We start from the raw sequence: 24,788 nt of genomic DNA on the forward strand, positions 1-24,788 counted from the left end.
GTACTCTCATCTTCAACTCAGAATCTTTCAATATCAAGTCTCATTCCAGAAATCTGAGCATAAAAATCTGTGCGCAGAATTAAGGGAGTCACTGGTGTTAACTTCCTGCAAAGCAATAAACTAATGCGTCAAACTGATGTCTTCCCAGACATATGAAAAAGATACCAAATGACTTATATGCAGCCTCTATACACGAATGGCAGGTGGTGGGGTAGAAATATGCCTCAACCTGAGAAAGAGTAAGGCGCTCCTTCCCTCCACTCACCTGCAGGTCACCCTTGGGCAAGATGTAGCACCTGCTGAACTTCCCCGATCAGGGTCACGTGAAACCATGGGAGCAGGTGGTGGATGGGCATATAAGCATATCACAAGTCCTGGTTATGCGACCACTGACACCAGGCAGACAATCTCCGAAGAGCATTGATAATGGCTGGGGTCACCAGTCTTGTAAAGACTGCCCAGGATGAGGCAATGGCCAACCACTAATGTCGAAAAATTTGCCAAGACAATAGAGGAAAGAATAAGAACAGCAGTGTGAAGGGGGTCTTCCTCACAGGAAGATCAGATGGAAGATCACAATCACCCACATCATACAACAAGGCATATGATGATGATAATAATATACGAACAAACACTTCTGAGTAATAGTATGAATTTGCTGGTTGCTGAAAGGAACTATTGCAAACTATTCGGGGTATGAATGGCTCATTGGAACAGAACCCTACCATAACTGGTGATGATCTGTATCTTGAACAGGTCAAACATTGACCCTTAATCAAATCAATTAAAACATATCAGCTGGTCATTCTCACATTGGTGTTTGACAAATTAAACAATGACTGCCTTATCAGTGTTGTAACTGTGTGGCCCTCTATTAAAGCTTTTAAACAGTGTGGTCAAGGCAAAAATGACATTGCAGGACAATATTTGAAAGTTGAAAATAATTCATAGGCAATAAATATCACGCAACACAAAAATGGGACAGCCAGGCCATCCCCAGGTAACAAACATGTCCTGCTTTTACAGACATCCATTAAGTCAATTTTATCCCCTCATTGGAAAGTACACAAAAATCACTCAATATATAACCATACCTTCATAATACTATAATGTAAAGCACACAATAAACAATTACCCGAAGTGAAGGGAGAAAACTGTTTGCAGGAATGAAAAAAATGCATGACACTGGTCTTCTGAGCGTAAAAGTGGAGCTCATTTCTATGTCAGGGTGTCCATAAGTCTTGTGTTTGTAACCCAGGGACAGCCAGCAAAAACACTTACGCTAGATGAATGGTATGAAAACTGTTAGTATTTCAAAGCAGCATTTCAAAGTTGAAAGTAGATTTATTATCAAAGTATGTATAGCCATCTGTTAGTCTTGCGAGACCATGGATCTGCGCCTGGAAGGTCTTCACTCTCCAGGGCACAGGCCTGGGCAGGGTTGTATGGAAGACCAGCAGTTGCCCATGCTGCAAATCTCCGTTCTCCATCACACCAATGTGTGATTAAGTGCCTTGCTCAAGGACACAACACATGTTGCCTCGGCTGAGGCTCGAACTCACGACCTTCAGGTCGCTAGTCCAATGCCTTAACCACTTGGCCACGTGCCAAAGTATGTATATGTCACTATATACTACCCCGAGATTCATTTTTTGTAGGCATTCAGAGTAGAACAAAAAAACAATTTTTTAAAAACAAAATCACAGAAAAGTCACACACAGAGACCAACAACAACCATGTGCGAAAAAAAGACTACGTTTCAATCTTGAAAACAGTATCCATCACCACATATAAAAGACTTGCAACTGCACCACAAATTAATAGATTAAAAAAGAACTATGGGAATTTTTTTTCCAATAACTCCATCACAAAGCCAATCATTTTGGCACAGCAAATAACCTACTCTACCACAAAATAAACCGGTACATCTAGGTGCCACTCCCCAGCAGGTCACATTTTAATCACAAGGTATTTCTCTTCTAATATTTGTATATCTGTACACTTGTAATGCTACAGTGACACTGTAATTTCCTTTGGGATCAATAAAGTGTCTACTTATCTTTAGTACCTTGTGATCCAAAAATTCCAAAACTGTTAGCTTAGACATATTAAAATATATAAATAAACAAAATGACAAACTGTAATGACATTTCAATTAATTATATCTCATGCAATAACAGATATTCATCTACATTCCTGACGCTCATGGACTAAAATCTTCCTGGTTAGAAAAAGAGAATTTAAGGGAATTTTGAACTTCACTCCTTTGCTATAATTATGAAAGGCTGCACAGTAAATCTAATGCAAGATCATATCATTTGCAGCCATATTGTCACATCAGCAGTAAAGCAAGCCGAGCAAGAGAAGAGCATTACTCCAGTATCCCACAATATACTGAAAGGACATCACTTCACAGAATGTGAATCTGGCCCTGCATTGCAATGAAACAATGCATTCAGGACTAAAAACATAAGTTAATGATAATTAATTAGGTAGTAAAATATTGTAATAAGTTTTTCGCCCCCATAGCATAAAAACTTTGCAAGAGGGCACATAAGAGCGGATTTATTTGTGACGTCTAGTTAGGCAGAAATTATTCTTCATTCATCATATGGACAAGTAAAGTTAAGAGAATTTAACCTCTCTTAGGATATCCCAAAGGGCTTTAGAGCCAATGAAATAATGGCTGTTCAGATTATATTTAGAGCCAAACAAAGGTTGTCATTGTTAAAAAAAAACTATTCGTGGCTCAATTATGTAGGCCACTGACAAGATGAGGTTCAATCAGAACCAGCATATTTTTTTAAAAATGAAAATGAACTTCAGAAGCACAGGATATCTACACCTGAGCAACAACTGAAGCAGAGATTAGATTTATTTGCAGACTGATCTCCAGAAAAGATAAAGATAAGCTTTACGTATCAAATGCACATTGAAACATTCAGTAAAATGGGGACAGCTCACAAGTGTCACCATGTTTCCAGCTCCAATGTAGCATGCCCACAACTTACTGACCCATAGATGTTTGGAATTAGCGAGGAAAGGGGAGCACCGAGAGGAGACCAAGCGGTCACTGGAAGAATATACAAACTTCTTACAGACAGCAGCGGGAATTGAACCCAGGTTACACTACCATGCCTCTAGGAGGAACAAAAGATAGTGGCAAAGAATTCAAGAGAAATGTGAGCAACTTACATACAACAGGAGATGAAGTCAATAGCAACTCGAAACTCAATGACTGACTCACACCATCTATATACTGTTTGAGAAATACAAGGAGAGTCATCATTCAGCAAAGCGGCCCTGAGCGAAATCATGTCACTGGCAACTCAGGGTACCCAAGGGAAATAGATGCTAGGCAGATAATTCATAAAAATAGAAGAATTATAGTATTTTGTTTTTTTTTTTAAGATTGAGGTACAGATTGAAGGACACAGATGAACCATTGAATGTGGACAGCAATAACAGTAACACAGAATGAACAGAAGCAATGCCATTTTGGCAGAGAACAAATAGTGCTAAGGTGATGCAATATGGCAGAAAAGCTTTGGAGGAATGTTGCAGAATGATGCTTATCAGTGTTGTGAACACAAGTTTGATAAACATTTTAAACTAAAACAGGGAGGAGGTAGTGGGATACTTTTAAGCTGTTGGGAAAAAAAACTGTTGGGCACGTAGCTCCTTGTACTAACTTCATAATATTAAAGTCTAAAACTTCGGAAATAGAGAATCAAAAAAGTGTGTATCATCACTTATCTACTTTATTCAAAACAAATCTCAATTTTTTTTCTTGCATCTTCACCTACCACTGTTAAAAAGTGTGACTGACAAGTTCAACAATATCAAAATATCGTTAATAGAGGTTAGATAACCGGGCAGAAACTGGGAAAACAAGATGACTTCAGTTATTCATAATAGCAACTGCAACCTTTCATTAAAACAAAAATAAGGACACAAACCTGCGCATACTGGAAATCTGAAATAAAAACAGTCAACGTTCTGGGTCAAGATCCTTCATCTGGACCAGACAATCCATCCAGTACAGGTGAAGGGTCTCACCCCTGAAATGCTGACCATCTATTTCCATCTGTAAAAGCAGCCTGACCCACTGAGAACATCCAGCATCTTGTGTGTTGCTTCAGAGCTGCAAAAAATATCTGCTAAATCAAGGAACGTCAGCACAGAGGAAATAAAGAGATGATTAACTTATAGGAGAACTGGCCAGCTGGTACAAACTAACAAAGTTACCTGAAATTTTCATTATCAAGTCTAGAAAGCTGCAACAAGAGGATGAAAACACTGGGCCTCGTTATAACAAAGCAGGAGTCTATAGACAAATAAATGAGTGTGAGTAAAGTTAGATGCAACTGCAGAATGCCTCTGTGGATTTAATGCGAGCGCTCCACAAAGCAGCCACTCAACATATTTCACAAAGCAGAGATGATTGAGCTGCGAGTACCAGATGCAAAGCACGAATTGGAAGTGGGGCAAGCTAACTGCAGCTTCACCTGAAAGGACTACATTGATCCTTGTCTGGTGGGAAGGGATGAGATAAAAGGACAAATCCATAGGAAATTGTTGAGAAAAGGAGTAACTGGTAGAGCTCAAAGGATGGACCGAAGGGTTGTGGTGGGTAGAATCCCTTCAGAATGGTGAAGTGTATTTAGCTTGGGAATCTTATTCAAGGCAATAAAGTTGCTAGGGAGGACCCAATAAATGCAAAGGTCGGTGGGGTGGAAGCCTTGGGAAACACTGACCGTCCATTTCCCTCTACAGTTACTGCCTGACCACTGAGTACCTACAGCATCTTGTCTGAGTGCTATCCCAGTTCTATCTGGAATGGGAGGGGACAAGTACAGTAGTGCAGGAAATAAATGAGATCAGAGGTTCTGTTTACTTTGGCAAAAGGGCAATCGCAAGTTAGGGAAGAAGACAAGTGGAGAATACCACCATTGGAACACACGAGGAACAAGAGAAAAATAGAAGCAAAATTAGGGTACCGAGCCCCATCATTCAACACAATCATGGCTAATACAACACAGGCCTCTTCTGAGACACTGGAATCATTTCCCCATAGTTTCCCATTCTCTTTTTAAGTTTCCCTACCTCTTTTTAAAAATTCTTCCAATGGTCTGATTCACAATCTGTCATGCTAGAGAACTGCAGAGATTCTTTGCAAGAAACCACAAAGGCATAGATACTTGGGGAATGGTATGCAATCTTTAGGCAGCATAAAGGAAAGGGTGCCTCTGGCAATCTGATTCAGATGCTGATTTATTTATCACATGCACATCGAAACATACAGTGAAATGTGCTGCTTGTGTTAACCACAGTCAAGGATGTGCTGGTGGGTGAGGAGAGCAGCCCTCAAATGTCACCACACATTCCAGCATCAAAATACAGCAGCATGCCCACAATATTCAGCAGATCAACACAAGCATCAAGAAAACATCGGCAAAACAAGCTCCTTTGTCACCCTCCCTCACACCCACCCACCCTCTCTCTCACACACAGACATCTAACCCCAGGACAGGTTTTCTCTGGGCCTCATGCTTGGCCCTGGATACTCAGACTCACAGACATCAGGCCTCCAATTTCAGACTTCACCCCAGGACTTGCTGATCACAGGTTTGACCTTCGGGCCTCAACTTCCAGAGAATATTCCATCCCTACCTCCCCCTTTGCAACTTAAAATTAATTTGCTTTCTCTCTTTTCCAGTTCTGCTAAAGAGACAACCTAGAACATTTTAACTTCCTCCTTCCACAAATGCTAAACGTTTTCAGCATTTTCCATCTTTATGACAACAGCAATTATGCTCAAAACACAGAAATCTCAACCTCCTACACAAAGGATATGACAAATCACGTTCAAGCTGCTACCTCATCCACAAGTTAAAACATATTCCAGAATCATGCAGCATGAACTGGATTTAGCTAATGGCTTAATCACAAAATCAAATTTGCAATGCAACACAGCCATTGTACAATATTGAACAGGTAACTGTTTCAAATAGCTTATTTTTCTCTGCACCTTACAAAACTTTCAAATAACTACAGCATGTTCAGCTTGAAATCAAAAAAAGTTACAGAATTTAATGCTACTGCTTATTGTTAACTTAAATACAATTCTGAGATTTCATTGTTTCATCCCAAAGAAAATTTCACAAGATGGCAGGTAGTCATTTTTAGTGGCAGACACTTGCATATTAGAAGTATCAGTCTTACAGCAATGTGAATCAGTGATTACTTTTAATCGTGCAACAGTGTACTATATTCCTTTGCAATAGCAGTGTCTATTTCTCTAACGTACTTCACTGCCTCTAAATCCCAAGAGGGCCATGAAAGGCACTATACATTATTTTTTAACACTATGATTCATAGATGCTCATGCTGTGACCTAAAATGAGAACATGCACAACAGCCTGACGTCCTGAGATGTTCATTATTTCATTCTCCACAGACCTTACCTGATGTGTTGAGTATTTCCAGCCCTTTCCCCCCCCCAGATTACAAGCATGGACAGTATTCCATATCTGCGAGATGCCTTCCCTTCACGGCTCACCCCCACCTAAATGTATTCAGAGAATAGGGAAAGCAAAGCAAGGCAGTGGTGCCCATTTCTAAACGCTCACTGGACCATTTCCGTGTCAGCCACATCCTGTGTCTAAGGTCACACCCAGGCCAGACCAGGTTAGGAAATTCTGATTTCCTGAAACAATTAACTCATTGCAACTTTGCAACAATCCTGTGGCTTCGTTGCAATTACTGATCCATGTCTTATATCATAAATACAAGAGATGCTGGAAATCCAGAATAACACACTCACGCACACATACTAAATACTGGAGGAACTCAGCAAATCAGACAACATCTACGAAGAGGAACAATGCGAGTTAATGTTTAAACCGCACTCAATTTCGATTTGTATTGGGCACGATTAAAATCTTTGGTGGTCACAGCGACAGATTTTTTTGGCACGATCCCGTTTCAGCGGACAAGCGGCGACGTTTTCAGATGATAACATACACTGACCTGCACCTGTTTGCGGAAGTGGAACACCTTGGACGCTGCGCAGCACTAGCAGCAGCAAGATGCCGGCGTACACCGCCATGCTCGGCCGCGGCTCCACCGTCGTCAAGGACTGCCGACTCGCAGCATTTAAACGGACTGGCCGGCCCCCCATCGACCCGAGGGGCTGCTAACAACAAACTGCCGCCCGCCTCTTACACACGGCGCTGTCCGCCGTCGCCGCTTTTCTTCCTGATTTTCCGGCAACAAATGGTGATTGGCGCCGGCCCACCGAAGCTCATCCTTCCTCACAAACCCCGATCCCAGCTCCGCGTCGATATCCCTCTCAAACAGCGGCTGACAAACGCTACTCTGCCATCGGCTGACTGTGTGGGCATTTTTCCTAGCGGCGACGGGCAAATTTTCCGGGCGCTTTTCGCTAGCGACGCGGCCGCCCTCTCGCTGCTTTTCCCACAGCCGCCATGATGCGTCAGAAGCAAGCGCGGAACGCCCCATCACCGTGATGGACGGCATCGCTAAACCAATCGCAGGTCGCTCTGCCCGACGATTCGAGCCATTCAACGCACGGGGTGGAGCCACGGTGGGACGGTTTTCCGGGCTGACGGCGGTGATGGACGGGCTCCAGGAATGCTACGTCACTCGCTTAGCAACCAGGAGAGGTCAAAGAAAGAGCTCAGACCATCGGAATGCGTTGCTACGGGCCACCTCTGATTTTTACGCAGATCTACCTTTTTTTTACGGTTAGTCAATTGACTGAAAACTTTAATATGAATCATCCGTTTGCACTAGAATACGGATTATATCATGGTTACCTGAGTCCAGATGAAGGGTCCGGATTCGAAATGTCAACTATTTCCCACCATAAATACAGCCTGACCCGCTGTTTCTCCAGCGTTTTATATGAAGAGCCTTCAGCTACCTCTCTATGTAATTTTAAATCTCAGTCTTATTCTGTTGTTCCACTCAAGCCCAAAGTAAGCTCCTGGAATAGCATCTGATCTAACACATTGGCAGGTTCCAGCACTCAGGATTCAGAACTGAATTTAACAATTTCAGAAAACTCAGCCCTTTGAATTTGTATCTGATCTGTATGATAAAACGTCTTTGAAACGTAATGTTAATTTGTTTTTCCTCTCTTAGCTGCCTAACCTGATGGGGATTTCCAATGTTTCAGTTATCTTCACAGCTTGGGGGAAGAAATTGCTGTCCAGCCTAACTGTTAATACCTTCTGCCTGCCCGTAGGGGGTCAAAGAGATTGCAGGACGGATGGGAGGTATCTTTGATAATACTGAGGGCTCTGCAAACATAGCATTTTTGGAATATGTAATTTTTGGGAGCAGAGTATGGCCTTTCTCTAGCATTGTTTATTTTTCTCTTTTCTGCCCTCTTTTAGCTCCTACTTGCATCTAACTAGGCAGATCATCTGCAAGAACTTTCACCATCCTCCGTCAATTAGCAACAGCATTACTTACGTTCTCACTTGGTCTCCACCCATTCACTGACGTGGTTGTGGTGTTCACCCTTCAACCTTCTCGGCAACTTTAAACACGCTTAAACATGCTGGATCTGACGCTAGGTCATTAACTCTGTTTCCCTCTCCACAGATGCTGCATGTGCTAATGAATAATTCTCACATTTTCCAATTTTGTCAGAAAAATTTAATGTTCATAGAAAATCCACTGGGACAAAAGGCAGCTATTGTACCTCTAATAATACAAACACAAAATGCTAGGAATACTCAGCAGGTCATGGGTGGAGATACTTCTCTACCAAAGGAGGTGCAAGGTGCTTCTCCCCTCCGCTAGCCACCCTTGGGCAAGGTGTAGCAGCTGTTTAGTCCCCCCAATCAGGGCTATGTGAAGTAGGTGGTGGATGTTCATATGAGCAGCTGGCATCACAAGTCCTGGTTATGTGATCACTGACGCCAGGCAGACAGTCTCGGAATAGTATTGTTAATGGCCCAGAAGAAGACAACGGCAGATTAATTTTGTAGAAAAATTTGCAAAGGAAAATCATGGTCATGGAAGGACCATGCTTGCCTATATCATATGACAACATGGCACCCCTGTGTCAGCAAAGGGTCTTTCTTACTGAACCATTAACTTTTTTAACACACACAATGGATTGAAGATTGAAGCCCGGGGTCAATCAGAAGTCTGAAGGTTGAAGCCCAATGGGCAAACCTAGTGAATAGAGGCCCGGACACCTGTCCTAGATTTGAAGGATTGTCTGTGTGTGTGTATATACATGGGTGGAAGGGAGGAAAAGGACTAATTGTGCTTTTGTTGTTTTGTTCCTTGTTGTGTTCTGTGTTGTTCTGCCCAGCATTGGTGGGCATGTTATGCTGGTACCAGAATGGGTGGCTACACTTGCTGGCTGCCCCCCACCCCCAGCAACATCCCCAGGTGTGTTAGTTGTTAATGCAAATGACACATTTCACTCAATGTTTCGAAGTACTGGTGATAAATAGGTCTGAATCTGAATCAAAATTCTAGAGGAACTCAGTGGGTAAGAGCATTTGAGGAGGTAAATAGGCAGTTGCCATTTTGGGGCAAGACACTTTATCAGGACTGGAAAGCAAGAGAGCATAACCAGAGTAAAGGGGTCGGAGGAGCCTGAGCATGGGCTGATGGGTGATGAGGGGATCTAGGTCAGAGTGTACCATATTGATACCACTGTAGGAGAAACTGCATTTTCTGGGGATAAAAAGAGGATATCTCAGACGTACTAAACACAAAAGATTCTACAGATGCTGGGAATATTGAGCAAACACACACACACACAGAAAATACTGGAGGAACTCAGCAAGTCAGGCAGCATCTATAGAGGGGAATAAACAGTCAACGTTTCTGGCCGAGACCCTTCATCAGGACTAGAAAGGAATTCTTAATTGATATTGAAAGCTAACTAGTGAATGTAAGGTGATAATCTTTCCAAGAAGTGTAATATTGAAATGTTTTTCATTCAAACTATTGGTAAACTTGAGATTCCAGTTGAGAAAAATTAAACTCTGGGCACATACTGTAGGTATTCTAGAGGTGTACCAAAATTGACCAAGCATTAGGAGCATTATTTATGATATGGTTCAAAGAAGAAAGTGCTTTATCTCCATTTGATCAGAATCCGGTTTATTATCAGTCTTATAGACAATAGACAATAGGTGCAGGAGTAGGCCCTTCAGCCCTTCGAGCCAGCACCGCCATCCACTGTGATCATGGCTGATCATCCACAATCAGTACCCCATTCCTGCCTTCTCCCAATAATCCCTTGACTCCGCTATCATTAAGAGCTCCATCTAAATCTTTCTTGAAAGCATCCAGAGAATTGGCCTCCACTGCCTTCTGAGGCAGAGCATTCCATAGATCCACAACTCTCTGGGTGAAAAAGTTCTTCCTCAACTCTGCTCTAAATGGTCTACCCCTTATTCTCAAATTGTGGCCTCTGGTTCTGGACTCCTCCAACATCGGAAACATGTTTCCTGCCTCGAGCGTGTCCAATCCCTTAATAATCTTATATGCTTCAATCAGATCCCCTCTCATCCTTCTAAATTCCAGTGTATACAAGCTCAGTCGCTCCAATCCTTCAACATATGACAGTCCCGCCATCCCAAGAATTAACCTCGTGAACCTCCGCTGCACTCCCTCAATAGCAAGAATGTCCTTTCTCAAATTTGGAGACCAAAACTGTACACAATACTCCAGGTGTGGTCTCACCAGGGCCCTGTACAACTGCAGAAGGATCTCTTTGCTCCTATACTCAACTCCCCTTGTTATGAAGGCCAACATGCCATTAGCTTTCTTCACTGCCTGCTGTACCTGCATGCTTACTTTCAGTGACTGATGAACAAGGACACATAGATCTCGTTGTACTTCCCCTTTTCCTAACTTGACACCATTCAAATAGTAATCTGCCTTCCTGTTCTTGCCACTAAAGTGGATAACCTCACATTTATCCACATTGAACTGCATCTGCCATGCATCTGCCCACTCACCCAACCTGTCCAAGTCATCCTGCATTATCTCGACATCCTCCGCACATTTCACACTGCCACCCAGCTTTGTGTCATCTGTAAATTTGCTAATGTTACTTTTAATTCCTTCATCTAAATCATTAATGTATATTGTAAATAGCTGCGGTCCCAGCACCGAGCCTTGCGGTACCCCACTAGTCACCACCTGCCATTCTGAAAGGGACCCGTTAATCCCTACTCTTTGTTTCCTGTCTGCCAACCAATTTTCCATCCATGTCAGTATCCTACCCCCAATACAATGTGCTCTAATTTTGCCCACTAATCTCTTATGTGGAACCCTTTCTGAAAGTCCAGGTACACTACATCCACTGACTCTCCCTTGTCCATTTTCATAGTTACATCCTCATAAAATTGCAGAAGATTAGTCAAGCATGATTTCCCCTTCGTAAATCCATGCTGACTTGGACCTATCCTGTTACTGCTATCCAAATGTGCCGCTATTTCATCCTTTATAATTGACTCCAGCATCTTCCCCACCACTGATGTCAGAAGATGTCCTGGTCATCCACTGCGCCTAGTCCCATCTCCAGCCTTCTAGACTCTGTCTTGCCACTGGACCCAGATGGGAATTGGGAAGAGAGAGTGAGGCTGACGCTGCGCAACTCTCCCTCACTTAAATCCAAATCACGCGCTAGTCTCGACACCATCATTATGGTGTCGAGGTCCTCATCGACGCCAACGATGGACGAACAACAACAACTGGTCTATAGTTCCCTGTTTTCTCTCTCCGTCCTTTCTTAAAAAGTGGGATAACATTAGCTACTCTCCAGTCCTCAGGAACTAATCCTGAATCTATAGAACATTGGAAAATAATTACCAATGTGTCCACGATTTCTAGAGCCACCTCCTTAAGTACCCTGGGGTGTAGACCATGGGGCCCTGGGGATTTATCAGCCTTTAGTCCCTAACATAAAATTTATTGTTTTGCAGCAGTGTAAAGACATAAGAGTTCTGGCTTATATACGCAACTCTGATCGATTATTAATGGAGTCCCCAGTTCCCATGAAGTTTCTTTGCCATGTTACACATGCCTTATACATAGAAATTGTGATTTCTAAGTTTATTGATCACATATAGAATAGATGTAAGTCACCAGATGCTCTACAACAGGAGAGAATCAATATATGTTGCCAATCTCTGATTGCTGTCCAATGATCCTACTCAAAACTATACTTCTGTGGTGATGGTAAGATAAGTTCATTAGTTAAACCAATTCTTTCTAGGATTAAGTGTAAATAACAAGCATTTGAAAGTGCAGAGAAAGAATTCTGGAGAGATGTCAGCTTCTCTATGGAGGAGGTGGGGTGCAGAGCAAGAGAGAGAAAAAAAATCAAGCTGATAAATTGGCAAATATTTCCCAGCTTTTTTTTTTTGACATTTTTTAAGTAGCCTGCCCAAAACTTGCTGGTCATCGGGATGTCCGGCAGGGGTTCCCAACCTTCTTTATGATGGACCAATACCGTTAAGCAAGGGGTCTGTGGACCCCAGGTTGGGAACAACCTGGTGAAGCAGAATGCTGAGGGACACACTGAAGCTCTGATGGGAAAGGACCACAGTACAGGGTTCTTCTGCTACTAGACAGACAGTGTCTGGGTTGGGTAAGGAAGTCCCTCAATTATTGTAGTAGTGAACACCCCATGGGACCATATGAGTGGCAACAGTCCTACTGCTTTTCAAAAATATAATAGAACACTATTTAACACATTGACTTAATTTAAGACTAGAATAAAAAGGCATTGCATGGTTAATTCTTGTAATTTTTTTTATTATTAATGAAGTTTATTTTGATATAAAACTTAGTATACTGTACAAGTCATGGAGGTTTGAAGATGTTATCCAAAAATTAATCGAGTTTCCTTTTATTTCCAACTCACTCAAGTTGCTGAGTTGCAGATCTTGATACAGGTTGAGTACCCCTTATCCAAAATTCTAAAATCCAGAATCGCAGCATTAAATTTTTTAAAAGCTGTGGTGATAAAGCATTTGCTAATCATGGGGCAGCGGAGAAATTCAACCTGATGGCATGAACATTGACTTCTCTAAATTCCGCTAATGCCCCACCTCCTCCTCGTACCCCATCCGTTATTTATTTATATACACACATTCTTTCTCTCTCTCTCTCTCTCCTTTTTCTCCCTCTGTCCCTCTGACTATACCCCTAGCCCATCCTCTGGGTTCCCCCCCCCCCCACCTTTCCTTCTCCCTGGGCCTCCTGTCCCATGATCCTCTCATATCCCTTTTGCCAATCACCTGTCCAGCTCTTGGCTCCATCTCTCCCCCTCCTGTTTTCTCCTATCATTTTGGATATCCCCCTCCCCCTCCCACTTTCAAATCTCTTACTAGCTCTTCCTTCAGTTAGTCCTGATGAAGGGTCTCGGCCTGAAACGTCGACTGTACCTCTTCCTAGAGATGCTGCCTGGCCTGCTGCGTTCACCAGCAAATTTGATGTGTGTTGCTTGAATTTCCAGCATCTGCAGAATTCCTCGTGTTTACGAAGAGAAATTCATTGATGGGTTTGCTAAGATCGTTGCTGATGAAAATCTAACACGCTGAATCAGTAAATATTTGGTTGCATCAGTAAATATTTGTGATAAACAAGTGTAAAACAAAGACAGTGTACCAGTAGCACATAAATTCAGTGGCCAAACAGCCACTGACTGTCCACCTGGGTGGCATACCTTTCTGATGGGGATATGCATAAGCTGTATATGTAATGCAAATTAAGTTTGTGCTTAGACTTGAATCCCATCCCTATGGTACAGCATCTCATTACATAGATGCAAAATTCCAAAATCTGAAAAAATGAGAACTCCAGAACACTTCTGGCCCCAAGCATTTCGGATAACGGGTGCTCAAACTAGTATTTACCCTCAAATGGGGTCAGACAAAGATTGGCCTTTTTCCAAATCACCAGACTCATAAAACATAATAGAATACAAGCATGGATAGAATAAATTCAATAGCATAATATTGAATATTAATGGCTCTGACCTGTACTCGCTGGAGTTTAAAAGAATGAGGGGGATCTCGTTGAAACCTATGGAATATTGAAAGGCCTAGGCAGTGTGAAAATGGAGAGGATATTTCCTATTGTGGCAGAATCTAGGATCAGAGGGCACAGCCTCAGAATACAAGGACACCCTTTTAGGACAGAGATTAGGAGGAATTTCTTTAGCCAGAGGGTGGTGAATCTGTGTTATTCATTACTGTAGATAACTATGGAGGTCAAATCATTGGGTATACTTAAAGTGGAGGTTGATATGTTCTTGATTAGTCAGGGCATCAAGGATTACAGGGAGAAGGCAGGAGAGTGGGGTTGAGAAGGTTAATAAATCAGCCAAGATGGAATGGCAGGACAGGCTCGATGGGCCAAATGGCCTAATTCTGCTCCTGTGTCTTTTGGTCTTATGGAATGCAACAGCCTACAGATTGCCATTCAGATTCCTCATATAGTTTGAACAAACTAGGATGTCGATTGCCAGCTAAGTTCAGCTTTGATGCGGGAAAACAAACGAGTTAAACTGAACTGGTTCTGAGCTGACTTGGTACATTTCACCTGCTGCCTGATCTCCAGCAGTTCCTGTTTTTTACTATTTCACATTTCCAACATATATCAGTTTTTTTTTGCATCTTTACACCACCCACTCACTGCTTTCATCAAATAAAAGCAGTACCCCTACATCAGTACTTTTCACTGAGACAAGAAAAGTACAGTTTAAATGATACAAGGTTACAAGCATCCCGTTGAGGAGAATTGTGATAACTGCTCTGAAATCTTAAAGTCAGAATTTAGTCGTATTTTATGTGTTGTGTGTGTTATATGCACTGTGTTTTGCATCTTGGTTCCAGAGGAAGACATGTGCATTGTTGAATGACAATAAACTTGAACTTGGTAGAAAATTAAAAGGTCGCATATAAATATATTTCACATGTGTAAGTAAAGCTCTTTAACGAAATAAAATTATACAGTCACAGTCAGGAGTATTGAAGAGGATAAAGAAATGAATTCCTGAAGTACTTTCTGGACCCCCAAAACTTTTAACAGCCAATACGGATGAAGTGCAGCCACTGTTGCGATATAGAAAACAACTTGTCTCCAGTAGACTTCCGGAGCAGAGTGGTAAGGAGCACAGCCCAGAATAGTGCTGATAGCTTCCCTTTGTTCTTTAGAAATAATACCATGGGAGTCTTTAACATGCAATATACTAGATGTTGTATCGGTTTAATGTTTTATCTGAAATAGTGCATCCCCCACTACCGTGCTGGATTGTTGATCTAGACAGGAAGGCTCTACAATGGGTAGTCAAAATTATCCAGTGAATCACTGGCAGCAGCCTAACGAACATCAAAGACATACATATACAGCAGAGTGCTGGAAAAGGGTCAGTAACATCATAAGGATCCCACCCACCCTGCTCCTGGGCTGTTCATCCCACTCCCATCAGGGAGGAAGCTATGTAGCATCCACACCAGGACCACCAGACTCAAAAACCGCTACTTCCCCCAAGCAGTAGGACTGATCAACACCTCCACCCTCCACCCTCCACATTCCCCACTACTACTTTATCATTTCCTTTCAGACTCACCTTATGTACAGACACTCCTGTACCTAGCATCATTGTATGTATATATTGCACAATCAATGATGTAAACTATCTTATATATTTAGATTTATTGTTTATGATCATTGTTGTGTTCTTTATCTTGTTGAGTTGTTTTGTGCTGCAACAGATCCAGAAGAACAATTATTTCATTTTCCTTTACACTTGTGTACTGGAAATGATATTAAACAATGTTGAATCTTGTTTATCTTATTTTATAGATGAGCTTTCCTTCATAAAATGTACTAATCTACATAAGACTTCATTCATATGTCACTACTCTCATTACAAACTATATCATTTCATTTACGTTCATCAACATGCTGCCTATTTACCCTTACACACTTTCTTCGTGAACAACCAGTAATTAATAAGAGAACATGAAACGTCGACTGTACCTCTTCCTAGAGATGCTGCCTGGCCTGCTGCGTTCACCAGCAACTTTGATGTGTGTTGCGTTAATTAATAAGAGAACGTCTTTAAACCTCATGGAACTTCTATAGAGGCTGCATCAAGTTTCAGTACACCTCTCAGCACATAGACCACAGAATATGCTTTTCCAGAACATTCTTTGATGGACAAGTTTCAGGTACCCCTAGGGTGTCTTTCACAAAGTTGACAATATTCAATCCACAGCTGGTCTCTGGGAATTACAATTGCTCATAATGTATCTTCACTGGAAAGAATCCACAAATCCTGATTCCTTTGAAGCTCATCATTATGTGTGACTGGCGCTCTGTGAGGGTGAGGGACACATCGTCCTCCTGTTGTTGATGCTCTCCATTCCTGGGCGCAGCTTGTGAACACTAGTTGTTCCCAAGTGGCAAGTGTTAACACTGGTCTAATCCAGAGAACTCCAGACTGCACCAGCCTCTAGGCATGCACGTACATCTGCTTTACTGGTGGATGGTGGGAATAAATTGGGAACAAGGGTTGGTGGGTGGGTGGGGGGGGGAGGAAAGGGACTTGTTTTGCTGTTGTTGCTGCTGCTTGTGTTATTCAGTTGAACACTAGAAATGCCGAAATGTGTGGCAAAACTTGCGGGCTGTCCCGTAGCACATCCTTAGCTTGTGTTGGGGTCAATGCACACAAAATGCTAGAGGAAGTCAGCAGGTCAGGCAGCATCTATGGAGAGGAATAAACCTAGCTTGTGTTGACTGTTAATGCAATGTATTTCGCTGTATGTTTCAATATACATGTGATAAATGAATCTGAAATTTGTAATGTTATATAATTCAAGACACAAAATTCTATGTTACATAACTGTTCAAGAAATCAGGATTATATTCAGTCTCTGCAGCAGGGCTTCGATCCATAATTTCTTAAAATGCATGAGCCTTATTTACTAGTCCAAAGTTGAAAGTTCCAAGTATATTTATTATCAATACACAGTATACATCACCATATACTACCTTGCAATTCACTTTCCTGTAGGCGTTCACAGTAGAACAAAGACATACAATAGAGTCAATGAAAACTATACATAGACAACAGATAAAAGATGGATGGACAATAGGCAAGCAGACAAATACTATTGAGAACATGAATTATTGAGTCTTGAACGCGAGTCTATAGATTGTAGAATCATTTCCAAATTGAGGTGTGTGAATTTATCCTCCCCAATTCTGTAGCCTGATGGTTGAGGGGTAAGAATTGGTTCTGAACCTCCTGGTGTACTCCAAAGTACACTTTAAATTCTTGAGGAGATTTGATGGATAAACCATTTGTGTTTTTAAGAAATTTTAAGTATTGTGTGCAGTTTTGGTCCCTTAATCTGAGGAAAGACATCTTTGCCATAGAGGGAGTACAAAGAAGGTTCACCAGGTTGATTCCTGGGATGGCAGGACTTTCATATGAAGAAAGACTGGATGAACTGGGCTTGTACTCGTTGGAATTTAGAAGATTGATGGGGGATCTGATTGAAACGTATAAGATCCTAAAGGGATTGGACAGGCTAGATGCAGGAAGATTGTTCCCGATGTTGGGGAAGTCCAGAACGAGGGGCCACAGTTTGAGGATACAGGGGAAGCCTTTTAGGACCGAGATTAGGAAAAACTTCTTCACACAGAGAGTGGTGAATCTGTGGAATTCTCTGCCACAGGAAACAGTTGAGGCCAGTTCATTGGCTATATTTAAGAGGGAGTTAGATATGGCCCTTGTGGCTACGGGGGTCGGGGGTATGGAGGGAAGGCTGGGGTGGGGTTCTGAGTTGGATGATCAGCCATGATCATAATAAATGGCGGTGCAGGCTCGAAGGGCCGAATGGCCTACTCCTGCACCTATTTTCTATGTTTCTATGTTTCTAAATAAAGTTTAAAACCAAATGCATAATACATGTATTAAATAACAAGGGGAAAATGAACATAAAGTTCACTGCCACCTTGTGGCATGAGAGATAAGTTTACAGGAAAACGTTAATTTAACACCAGAGTTACAATTGGGAATTCTTTTAACAGCAAGTTCCAATGGAACACTGCAATAGGCAAGACTCTTACTGTGTGGATTGATATAAAATTAACATTACTTAAAGAAAATTAGGTTCAATATGACTTGTTGAGTTTCTATCTGTGAAAGCCTGCAGGATATTTTGTCAACAGACAACATAATGTGTCTAGTTCATTTATATTAATTTTATATCTGTCGCTGTGCAATGCTCCTACCATCTTTATCCAAGCACAGCATGAAGTTTTCTTTGCACATAATATACAAGCCTTTTTTCCCCAAATTATGTTCTATGCTTGTTGTCAATAATTTAATGACCAAATATGGCAATGCTGAAAGCTAGATTTATCTAGAATGAAGAACAAATTATATAACTGTTAAAGTATAACGTACTATTTCATTGTGAATCAGATAGCATCATAAACCATGAGACTGAATCATTCAGTTATTTGTAACTATCGTTTAGATGCTAAAATGAAACTACAGCCAGAAAGGGCTCCAGCTATTGTGAATCTGCAAATTAATGCAAGAGATCAGTGGTACTCTATATTTTCTTATCCAAAGATCTTCATCGAAAAAGTTTGGGATGGGGCATGGGCTAGAGCAGGGGTTCCCCTTGTTTAATGGTATTGGTTCATGACTCAAAAAAGGCTGGAAACCCCTGGGCTAGAGCTTGCTGTGTGTCAAAACCTCACATTCTACCTCATATTTTAAAAACAGACTCAGTGGCCATTTTATTAGGTACCTCCTATACTTAAAAAGTGGCCACCGAATGTATGTTTGTGATTTTCTGCTGTTGTAGCCTATCTACTTCAAGATTTGATCTGTTGTGCATTTAGAGATGCTTGTCTACACACTATTGTTGTTACCTGTGGTTATTTGAGTTATTGTTGCCTTCCTGTCAGCTTGAACCAGTCTGGCCATTCCCCTCTGACCTTTCTTATTAACAAGGAGTTTTCTCCCACAGAACTCTCACTCACTGGATGTTTATTTCCGTTTTTCCACACCATTCTCTGTAAACTCTCAAGACTGTTGTGCATGAAAATCCTCAAGAGATCAGTACTTTCTGAGACATTCAAACCATACCAACTGGCACCAACACAGTCAACACACAAAATGCTGGTGGAACTCATCAGTGGAAAAAAGTACAGTTGACATTTCAGGCCAAAACCCTTCCATAGGCAGGAATGTACTTTTTCCTATAGATGCTGCCTGGCCTGCTCAGTTCCTCCAGCATTTTATGTGCTCTGCTTGGATTTTCAGCATCTGCAGATTTTCTCTTGTTTGTGGCTAACACAGTCAAAGTCACCTAGGTCACACTTCTTCCCCATTCTGATGTTTGGTCTGAAGAACTGTACCTCTTGACTATGTCTGCATGTTTTTATACATTGAGTTGCTGCCACAGGATTGGCTGATCAGATATTTGCATTAATGAGCAGGTGTACAGGTGTACCTAATAAAGTGGCCACTGAGTGTATCTGGATCATCTGCCTATGTGTCACAGTCTGGAGGAAAATGGCAGAAGGTAAGTGAAGGACTATGAATGATACTATGTCCCAAATTTGAGGAAGTCAGGCAGATCAGGTATGCTTTATATAATTGGGCTCTTCTGACGTCACTGAAGTAAAAGAATAATAACCAATTATGGGTACCGCAGTAGCGTAGTGGTTAGCGTAAAGCTATTACAGCGCCAGTAACCTGGGTTCAATTCTGCCGCTATCTATAAAGAGTTTATACTTTCTTCTCGTACCACTTGGGATACCTCCAGGTGCTCTGGTTTCCTCCCACATTCCGAAGATGTACGGGTGAGGGCTAGTCAGTTGTGGTTATGCTATGCTGGCGCTGGAAGCAGGGAAACACTTGTGGCCCCAGCACATCCTCAGATTGTGTTGGTCATTGATTCAAACAAAGCGTTTCACTGTATGTTTTAAGGGTCATTTGTCATGTGCTGTGTCTTTATGATGTGGGTAATCATGTAAAGATACTGCCCAGAAGAAGACAACGCCAAATCACTTCTGTACAAAATTTGCCAAGAACAATCATAGTCATGGAAAGCAATTTCCTTCTTCTGGGCAGTGTCTTCACAAGATGGGTGACCCCAGCCACTCTTCAAAGATTGTCTGCCTGGTGTTAGCGGTCACATAACCAGGACTTGTGATCTACACCAACTGCTCATATGACCATCCACCACCTGCTTCCCATGACCCTGATTGGGAGGTTAAGCAGGTGAAACACCTTACACAAGGGTGTCCTGCAGACTAGTGAAGGGAAGGAGCGCCTTACTGCCTTCTTTGGTAGAGGCATATCTCCTTCCCACCACCCAATGTTTTGATGTACATATGACGAACAAAGCTAATTATTAAAAATCTTTATCACTGTTACATCCCCTTCCTAGTGGTGCTGCCACACTTCCATACCCTTAAGACCATAAGCATAGCAGCAGACACTTGGCCCATGAAATCAGCATCACCATTTGATCTGTCGTGTACCTTTCACTAGGTCTTATAACAAAGAACCAAAAAAAAAACACATAGTGGATCTGTTCAAAAGCATGTTTATTACTTGCATAGAAAAGTCCATCTCTACTCCTCACAATGGATGGCAGGTGGCTTCCCTCTTACACAAAGTTTGGTTTTGTACAAGTTTCAGGCTGTTCTTCGGCTGTTATCTGTTCTGGGAGTCAGCTCCTCCACCTAGCAGCTGCAGTCTTGCTTCACTTCTATTCAAGGCCACACAATATATTAATCTCCCCTTAGTTACACAATGAACAACGATCAGAGCATTACATGTCTCCTGCCATGTACACACTTAGCATATAGCAAAGCATTCTTGGATTATACATGTTCCATTTTGTCCTATTACAAGATTAAATACATTAAAAAGTTCAAATCTTAACTCAAAGAATTTAATATATACTTTCTTGGGTCAGAAAAGGATTAGTAATTAAGTCAAATCTGAATCTGGCAAACAATACATGATAGTTCCCCTTCTCTAACCTTTTATGAATATGAATTAATTCTACCCTGAAAGGAGATAACATTCAAGTCATTTAAGCTCTTAAAATTCATATGTTCCACATTGAAATCTTAAACAAAATATACTTACAAAGTGCACCTTGAGGTCTGAAATGCAGAGCCATTTAAATCTTCATTAAAAAAATGCAACTACCTGACAATACGAACTTAAAATCCTTTGCTATTAAATGGAAAAGGAAACTATCTATTTGGTAGAAGCTTCCGGACCCACGCTACCAGGTTCAGGAACATTTATTACCCTCAACCATCAGGCTCTTGAACCAGAGCAGATAACTTCACTCACCCCAACACCGATCCCACATCCAAAGACTCTTCAATTCATGTTCTCAATATTTATTGTTTTTTTTTCTTTTTGTATTTGCACAGTTTGTTGTCTTTTGCACATTGGTTGTTTGTCCGTTTTCATTTGTATGTAGGCTTTCATTAGTTGTATTGTGTTTCTTTGTACTTACTGTGAATGCTTGCAAGAAAACGAATCTCAGGGTAGTATGTGGAAACATATATGTACTTTGATAATAAACTTACTTTGAACTTTGAAGACTCATTAAAACCCACGCATTCTTGCAAGATTAGCCTTTTTTCCTGCCCAATCTTCTCTTTGCTTATCAATGTCAGTCCAACATCATTCTTTTTCATACTGGTGAATATAGCTTTTTTTTGGAGTTAATGGGCTGAAAACAGGGAAGTTGTCTTTTTCTTTTAATTTGACATACTGCTTGTTACACCGCTATCACTTAAGGCAGCAATGAAGGTCCTCCATCTCTGATAGAGTTCAGAGCTTCCCTCATCTTGTCAGTAGCATCCTCTCAGCTTTTTCTACCCTCAGCTATGCAAGTCCCAATTAGAGACTCAGGAATATCGCTGAACTAAGATGTAGAAGGATTCTTCATTGCTGTTTCTGTAACAATTTTGTTTGATCTGTCAGGGTTTTTATCCCCTGAACCTGGAGAGCTGGTGGACCTTTCTTAGACTGGCCTCTACCCTTTGACCTGTTTGACATGGGTGACCCTACCAAGAGCCAAACCATAAAGCCCTGACGCCAACCAACATAGTGCTGTGAGTCATTGAGGCACACAAACCTTCACACCACAAGATTGTTGTCCTCTTGGGGGTTTTCTTTTACAGTTATTGTTATATCAAGTCGTAGTGTGATCACTCAAGATGAGTGTGATAATCTCCTAAGGGGTTATTCCTTTAATGGAGAACATTTCTGTGTGACTTTGTGCAATGTGGGGAGCCTGATACACAGTCCTTGACAGATCGGGGTCACGGTCCAGTGGCATGGAGTGCAAGACAACTGGGGAACCTTGATTGCTGCAGCCTTCCCCCATCTTCAGTTGCTGTGATGTGTCATCATCTTCCGCTAGCTCCACCACTGAGGTCTTGGTTAGATCACTTTTTGTCTGGAACCTCCCCCTTGACCTTGCAGCCATGGGTGACCCTACCAGGAGCTAAACACCAGATAACATCGCAGAAACTCACAAGCTTCTCCACCACAAGCTGACAATCCCCAGAGAAGCCATATTATGTTTTATCTACTATGATTTTGTTAAATGTAGAGTTACTAAAGCAGATTTAATTAGAAACAATCATGGAAGTACTGGAAGCTTGATTATTTACCCAGAATTTGCAATACTCATGCATCCATTCCTTGTAGTAACCTGTGGCTGAGCCAGAGACTATCTAAAGCCATCAGGAGTCCTTCAAGATGTTCAGCTTCTTCAAGATGGGGGTACACCTGCAGAAAGGCTGCAAAGGCCTCCTCTGCTTCCAAAATGCTGGGACGTTACGTTGACATTGTTCAAGACATTGGTGAGGCCTAATTTGGAGTATTGTGTGCAGTTCTGGCCACCTGCTTAGAGAAAAGATATCAATAAGATTGAAAGAGTACAGAGAAAATTTGCTAGGATGTTGCCGAGACTTGAACAGAGAATAGTACAGTACAGTACAGGCCCTTCGGCCCACAATGTTGTGTCAACCCTCAAACCCTGCCTCCTGAGTTAGAGAGAAAGGTTGAATGCGTTAGGACTTTATTCTTTGGAGCATAGAAGAATGAGGAGAGATTTGATAGATGAGTTGAAAGGCCTACTTCTGTGCTTTAGTGCTCTATAACTGTCTCAATGATGACAAAGCTTTTTGTGGTTTGCTGTTGGTAGATAATTGGAACTTGATACATTCACGTTAATCTACCCAAAGGATGTATCTGGAAGTCTCCTGAAAAGGTGGTGGAGGTAGAAATGTTTGTCATAGTATAAGAATACTATTTGATATTCTGTGATCAGACTGGTTCAAGCTGACAGGAAGGCAACAGTAACACAAACAACCACACGATACAACATGTTGAACCTTGAAGTGGATGGGCTACGGCAACAGAAGACCACAAACATACAATTAATAAAAAACTTTATTAGGTACCTCTTGTACCCTCATAAGGTGGCCAATGATACGTACTTTGATAATAAATTTACTTTGACCATCAAGCATATTTTTTTAATAATTACAGTATACACCAATCCCATTTAATTCTCCCAACATTGACATAAACTCCCCAAGATTCTAGCACTGACCTCCCTTCTAGGGACAATTTATAGACCAATTAACCTACCAAACTATATATATCTGGGACATGGGAGGAAACCACAGAGGAAATCCACAGAGTCACAGGATGGCAAACTCCACAGTGAGAACACCAGAGGTCAAAACCATTTTTCATTTTGAGAAATGTGACACAGTGACAGGTCCTTCCAGGCCAACAAGCTCACACTGCCCAATTACACCCATGTGGCCAATTAGCCTATTAACCTGCAAGTCTTTGGAATGCGGGAGGAACCCAGAATACCTGGAGGAAACCCATGCAATCACTGGGGTACAATGCCATAGAGACAGCTGCGGAGTTGAACTCTGGTTGCTGCCATTGTATTACCATTCCACTAACCACTACACTGCCATGCCACCCCTTCTTGCTTTTGCCCTGTTCTTTTCCAGCCATGATGGAGGATCTCAGCCCAAAATGTTGACTGTTTATTCCCCTCCATAGGTGTTGTCAAAAGCGGAACTTCCCGGTGGCCAAACATTTTAATTCCCATTCTGACATGTCAGTCCACAGTCTCCTCTTGTGCCAAGATGAGGCTACCCTCCAGGTGGAGAAGTAACACCTTATTTTCTATCTGGGTAGCCTCAAACCTGTTAGAGTGAATTTCTCATTCCGGTAAAAAAAATTCCTTCTTCTTCCATCCTCCGCTCTGACCTCTTGCTTCATCTCACCCGCCTATCACCCCCTCCCCCCCCCCCTCCAGGACCACTTCTCTTTCCCTTTTCCCTATGGTCCATTCACCTGTCCTATCAGATATCTTCATCTCCAACCCTTTACCTTTCCCACCCACCTGCATCACCTATCACCGTCTAGCTATCCTCCTTCCCCTTCCCCCACCTTTTTTATTCTGGTGTCTTTCCAGTCCTGAAGAAGGGTCTCAGGCCAAATCGTCAATGTTAATTCATTTCCATAGATGCTGCCTAACTTTGAGTTCCTCCAGCATTTTGAGTGTGCTGCTTAAGATTTAAAGCATCTGAAGAATCTCTTGAGCTTATCATCCATTATGGCTTTTGGGCCATTATTCAAGATTTATTAATACAGTTTACTGTTAGCTTTC

At 41.8% G+C, this 24,788-nt stretch overlaps 2 protein-coding genes across 2 annotated transcripts in view; one reads left to right on the top strand and one right to left on the bottom strand.

Moving 5' to 3' along the window:
- Positions 1–7,508, bottom strand: part of lmtk2 (lemur tyrosine kinase 2) — a 129,725-nt gene extending 122,217 nt beyond the window's left edge. Inside the window, exon 1 of the mRNA XM_072269129.1 lies at positions 7,033–7,508. Within this exon, the coding sequence (XP_072125230.1) occupies positions 7,033–7,183 (151 nt within the window). The 5' untranslated portion in view covers positions 7,184–7,508. The remainder of the gene's footprint in view (positions 1–7,032) is intronic.
- Positions 7,509–7,531: 23 nt separating this feature from the next.
- The window catches only part of LOC140202454 (parvalbumin, thymic-like), a 66,597-nt gene continuing 49,340 nt past the window's right edge, over positions 7,532–24,788 (top strand). Inside the window, exon 1 of the mRNA XM_072267319.1 lies at positions 7,532–7,769. Coding sequence (XP_072123420.1) covers positions 7,532–7,769 — 238 coding nt within the window. The remainder of the gene's footprint in view (positions 7,770–24,788) is intronic.

This window comes from Mobula birostris, chromosome 9, assembly GCF_030028105.1.
Source record: "Mobula birostris isolate sMobBir1 chromosome 9, sMobBir1.hap1, whole genome shotgun sequence".
NCBI lineage: Eukaryota > Metazoa > Chordata > Chondrichthyes > Myliobatiformes > Myliobatidae > Mobula > Mobula birostris.